General features: G+C 45.9%; 1 protein-coding gene across 5 annotated transcripts in view; it reads left to right on the forward strand.

The window, feature by feature from the left end:
* Ogdh (oxoglutarate dehydrogenase) overlaps positions 1-6,000 on the forward strand; it is a 72,148-nt gene that overhangs the window by 56,436 nt on the left and 9,712 nt on the right. For all 5 annotated transcript variants that reach the window (XM_010624930.2, XM_010624929.2, XM_010624932.2 and 2 more), the window contains one exon: positions 316-444. In XM_010624930.2, coding sequence (XP_010623232.1) covers positions 316-444 — 129 coding nt within the window. The remainder of the gene's footprint in view (positions 1-315; positions 445-6,000) is intronic.

The raw sequence follows: 6,000 nt of genomic DNA on the forward strand, positions 1-6,000 counted from the left end.
ACGGACAGCAGCCTGCCTGTGGAAAGCAGCCCAGGCCACAAATCCTGGGGGCGTTCAGGAGGAGGTCTCTGGGGGTGCCAAGACTTGTGTTGGGAGCTGTTGGTGGCAGAACGGTGGGGTGTGGATGTCAAGCAGGTCCACCAAGGTTTTAGCAACCAGGCTAGAAGGGGATTGGGATCATTTGTACTCTTCTGCCTTCTCAATTTTAAATTATCTTGAAACATTATTTTTGAAAAACAAATTGTAGTGCATTTCCTCCATTTGCCTCATAAGCTCAGCAGTCGGGAGGTTTTAGATTTGGGGTTTTCTTTGCAGGTGATGTCCATCCTCCTGCATGGAGACGCTGCCTTCGCTGGCCAGGGCATCGTGTATGAAACCTTCCACCTCAGCGACCTGCCATCCTACACGACCCATGGCACCGTGCATGTGGTAGTCAACAACCAGGTAAATGGACAAGAAGGCTCAACAGCCTCTCTGGAGGGTCCCCTTGGTCGTTGTTTCCTGATTATTAAAAGGTGTCTTTTGTTAAAAGTTTGGAGAACACAGAAAACCACTTGCTTTAAATGAAGAGATTTTACTTTGATAATAAAGATGCCTTTATTGTTTTGGTTCATTTCTTCTAGACCTTCCGGCACACCAGTGGTTATTTTTCACTTTAACAGTGTGGGGTCCTGGCAATATAGCTCAGTGGTAGAGAATGTGCCTAGCATGTTCAGTCTCCAGCACAAGGTGAAGAAAGCTAGTACACAGGCCACACTGGGTGCTGAGAAGGGAAAGGAGGCTGGGAGGTGGACAGTAAGCGGCTGTTCTCTGAGGATCTAGAGCTCAGTGGAGACAGAGCTTGGTCAAATAGGGAGATGTTGGGGTACAGAGACTGAGGTGGGGGGTGCTCATGTGTGAGGAGTGGCTGAGATAGTCACAGGTGGTTAGTGTGGGAAGAGCTGCATTTGGCCAGCTCCTGAGGAGGATGCGGTCCAGACAGAAGTATGATATAATACAGTGTGGTAAAAAGCTACCAGTTAGGGCCAGGGATTTAGCTCAGTGGTGCCACACCTGCCTCACAGGCTAAAGGTCCTGAGTTTGATCCCTGATACCACCCTGATACGTGTTGGTGCACGCCTGTAATCCCAGCACTTGGGAGGCTGAGTTAGGAGGATCGCTGTGAGATCAGCCTGGGCTACATACTGAGTTCCAGGTTAGTCTCAACTACATAGTGAGACCCTGTCTCAAAAAACAAAAAAAAAAAAGGCAATTGAAAAAGCCACCAGTCATAAGTGCCTGTTGGTATCAGAACAGCAGATGGGGTAATCATGTACGCTAACTTAATCCATAGGGTGGTTACCCATACAGAGGGTGACATTGTTGCCAATTTACAGAAGAGAAAATGGAAGAGCAGAGACGAAGTGGTGTGCTGCAGGATAGGGCCGGGGATTTAGCTCAGAGGTTCCACCGCCTGCCTTGCAAGCACAAGGACCCGAGTTCAGTCCCCAGTATCAAAAAAAAAGAAGAATGACAGGGCCACGCTATAATATATCTTCCCTCAGGGAATAATATGAGGAAGATTTAGAAAGAATTGCCAAGGAAAGAGTGAGGTCTAAAAACAACAAAGCCCACTACTGAACTTTATTTTCCTTCATTTTTTCTCCTGGCAAAATCCATATGTACTGTGGCTGAGGATGTGGCTCAGCAATAGGGCGCTTGCCTGGTGTATGTGACTCCTGGGTTCCGTCTCCACCGCCAGCTCCCAAAAGTACACATACAATACATATCTTGTTTTTGTTGAGATGGGGTCTCACTAATTCTTCCCTCTGTTCTGCTGCACAGCACCTTTATATGGTTGGTTGGTTTTCAGTTCTAAGCTTCTTGTTTGGTTCTTTCTGTATCTTCTGTTTCTTTGCTGAGCCTTTGTGGTTTTCCCTAGGTAGGGGAGAAACTGCTCCCCAGTGGCCTCACCCTGCTGGCCAGTTGTGTAAGGCTGGAGTTTCCTCAGGCCACCAAAGGGTATGGGGGCCTAGAGATCTAGTCACCATCAGTGTGGGCCTGAGGAGGCCTTGGCTGTGTGATGAGGGCAGTTTTTGTTCTGCACAGTTGGACCCAAACAGTTACTGTCTTCCCAGGTTGTCTTTTCCCTGGTCCACTATCTGACCTGTTGATGTCTCCATGTTGTTTATCCCACTAGTGCTCAGTGGTACATAACAAGGCAGAGAGGATTCTGGGAGCTGAGAGCCCTAGCCATCTGCCTTCTTTTGACTCCAGGGTGTGGTTTGACCTGCCTGTGCCATCTAAGAGGGCTGAGAAGAGCACAGCTCCTCTGTCTTAATGGCAGTGTGAGGCCTGTGGAGGCTTTTTATAACTGCAAGTTCAATTTCTTTATTACACATAGGACTATTTCAGGTTATCTGTTTTTTCTTGAATGAGCTCCAGTAGTTTTTTTTTTTTTTCAGGAAATCTGTCCATTTAAGTCATAGGATTTATAGGCATAAGGTTTGTGACCATCTGTGACTGGAGTGTAGGATCTGTAGAATATCCTCCACCTGTTCCCGATTTGGGATGTTCGCATCTTCTCGTCTTTTCCTGGTTAGATTTGTCTTCTTTCCCCCTGGAGCAGCTTGGTATCCCTGCAATTCCTGTTTCCTACTTCTTTGGTTTCCCTTTACTTGCTTTGGGTTTAATTAATCTTCTCTAGATTCATAGATCATTGACTGGGGCCCCTCTTCCTTTGCAATATAAACAAAGAACATTTAAAGTTTTGAAACTTAGTACCACACAAATAAAGAGCAGGACTTGGGATTTGTTCAAGTTATTTTGGCAAAACATCACGCATTTCAGTTGAACACGAATGAGACTGCATCTTACCATGCTGCAGTGTTGGAAAGGATACAGGGAGCTGGGTGTGCGCAACCTAATTCCTGTGCTGTCTGAGAGCTGCTTTCAGGTGTGAGTGGTGTGTGTAGCAAGGGGATGAGGAGCAGGCCCAGGCCCAGTGAGAGGCCCTTACCAGAAACAGATTTCGGCTGAATGAGAGACAGACCCTCCCACAGTCAGGACTGTGCAGCAGGAGTGTGGTTTCCCTTCCTCCTCTTCCCAGGGGGGATCTTAGAAAACTGGTGAGCAGACTGTCAGGAGGTGGGGGCTTCCTTTGGGGCCCAGACTGGCAGTTCCACTTAGCAGTGTCTCCTCCTAGCAGTCCCACAAGTATAATAGATACCAGCACGTGTGGGGTGCCCCTCCGTCATCCATATGTGTGCCCATGCACATGCCTTTGTGTGCTTAATGACATAGAAGCTCCTAACTGTGCTGGGTTCGGGGGTGGGGGGTTTCTGTGAGGCTCCTAATCGTGGCCTGGCGTGAATGCTGATTCTGCTACCACCCCCACAGAGTCCTGAGACCTATTACCAGCTGAGGTCATTCTGGCTCCTTCATGTATCAGAGAATCTGTGTGGTTTGTTTGTTTGGTACTAGGGATGGAACTCAGGACCTTGTGCTTGCAAGGTAGGCGTTACACCACTGAGTTAAATCCCTGGCAGAATCTGTTTTTTTGTTTTGTTTTATTTTGTTTCAGAATCTGTTTCTTAATGTTCTCATCAGTGTGTGACTGTTTCTAATATTGTCTTTAACCAGTGTGAAAAGAAAGATTGTTTGCAAGCATTTTAACATGGACTTGGAATTCTTAGGCCTCTCTGAAGAGCACTTTTGTTAATTTTTTTTTCCTTTTTCTTTTGCCGTGCTGAGGATGGAATCAGGGCCTGAGATATGCTAGGCAAGTGCTCTGCTGTTGAGCTACACCCCATCCCTAGCTGCTAATATTTTTTTCTCCCTTTCCTGCTTTGACTTCCTGCTTGTGAGGTGGTGCAGGACCAGGAAGTTTGATTGCAGGAGGCTGCATTGTGGGAACTCTTCTCTTAATGCAAAACTAGAAATTCTCCTTGGAGAAGTCTTGTCTAAAAAGGTCATCAGATGCTCAGTATCCTTGCATAAGAACATCTGTCAAGGACCGGGGATTTAGTTCAGTGGTTCCACCAACTGCCTCAAGCGCAAGGACCTCAATTTGATCCCTGGTACCAAAAAAAAAAAAAAAAAAGAATACCTATCAAAACCATAATTGTGCTGACACAAAATAGGAAAGAAGTTGTATATCCAAGAGTAAAAGAGTTCTTACATAAAATTTGGCGAAGCCTTGGGGGTATTATATAACCATTAAAATGTTTATTATCCTGGGGAAATAGCCACAATATGGTAAATGGAAAATGCAGGATATTCATATGCTGCTACTGGGAGTGTTAATAGAAAAACCACTCTTGAGAGCAGCTTAATAGTAATGGGAAAGATTTGCAATGCTCCTGTTTTCCCTTTCTAGGAGAAACCGCAGATAAACACAATGCTTGCAGGAGAAAACCTGGATAAGAACCTGCACAGCTGCTTTTTTTGTTATTGTTTTGTTTTTTTGTTTGTTTTTTGAGACAGCTCTCACTATATAATTGAGACTGACCTGGAACTCACTATGTAGCCCAGGCTGGTCTCAAACTCAGTGATCCTCCTGCCTCAGCCTCCTGAGTGCTGGGATTACAGGCGTGTGCGCCACCATGCCCGGCTCATCGCTGCATTTTTTGTATTAACCACAAATTGGAAATGAGCAGGCGATCTGATCAGTATACATGGTGTACACTTGATAGGTCCACACAAGCTGTACTAAGGGGAAGAACTGTGTGTTCATGTGTGTGTTTCCTCATAGGGATGTTGAACAACAAATAAGGTGCAAAGGGTTTGCACAGTGTGTAGAGTGATGCCATGTGTAAGGCACATGGGGAAATGCTGGGGCCAGGGATGTAACTCAGTGGTGCTGTGCCTGCCTGGTGAGCGTAAGGTCCTCAGTTTGACCCTGGTTCCATACACACAAAAAGGAAATGATCCAGAAATGTCAGGACCCTGAGAAGCCAAGGAAGGCGGCAGAGCCTTGCATATGAGCATGGGAAGTTACTAGGAAGGGGTGGGCTGCGGATCAGCTCATGGTATTATCAGATGTAAAGTGCTGGAGGCCAAGCTGCACTCTGGGAAGGAAGGGACATCCTTGCTCTGGGAAGCAGTGAGTCTGCAGCTGGCCCTAAGCGGTGTATGTGACGGGTGTGTGTGATAAAGTGGAAGGCATATGGAACCACTGGGAAATCAAGCGGGGACTGTGGGAGCACTTCCTAGCCTCTTTCCAGCTTCATGGGTGAAATCAGACCAAAATTTAAAAGGTACCTATAAAAAAACCTAAGAAGATACAGTTTGTGGACATAGGGAAAACAAATAGCAAGTCTCTGAAATGCCCTGTGGTTTCAGGCAAGGAAGGTCCTGGCTCAGGCTCCAGCAAAAATGTACAGCAGGAACCAGGCATGGTGGTGCACACCTGTAATCCCAGCCTTCAGGAGGCTGAGGCAGAGGCCTGCCTGGATTGCATAGCATAGTAAGACCTGTCTCAAGAAACCTAAGAAAGGGCCGGGGATTTAAGCTCAGCAGTTCAGTGGCCTGCCTTGCAAACGCAAGGACCTGAGTTCAGTCCCTGGTACCCCCTAAAAAAAAGAAACCTAAAAAAAAGGAATAACAAGAAAGGCCCAGAAGCCATTTTGGGTTAACTATTTAGATTTCCTAGTGTTAGGTTGTTGGGGTCATGGGTGATTAATACAGTATTATCACTTGTATTTCAAATATTTTATAAAAATTGTAATAGCTTGGTAAGAGGTCACATGCCTGTAATTCCAGCACTCTGGGAAGCTGAGGCAGGAGGAATTGCAAATTCAAGCCCAGCCTGGGGAACTTAATGAGACCTGGTCTCAAAATTTAAAAGGTGTGGGTAATTGGGGATTTAGCTCAGCATGAAGGCCTTAGGTTCAATCCCCAGTACCATAAAATAAAATTTAAATGCAGGTCATAAAATTATGAACACATAGTGACATTTTGATACATCTGAACAGAGGGGAATATTGGGAAAGCCTTTATACATTTTTTTTTTTTTTTTTT

The sequence above is a fragment of the Fukomys damarensis genome, unplaced genomic scaffold, assembly GCF_012274545.1.
Source record: "Fukomys damarensis isolate Sample0158 unplaced genomic scaffold, DMR_v1.0_HiC HiC_scaffold_17, whole genome shotgun sequence".
In the NCBI taxonomy this organism is placed as follows: Eukaryota; Metazoa; Chordata; class Mammalia; order Rodentia; family Bathyergidae; genus Fukomys; species Fukomys damarensis.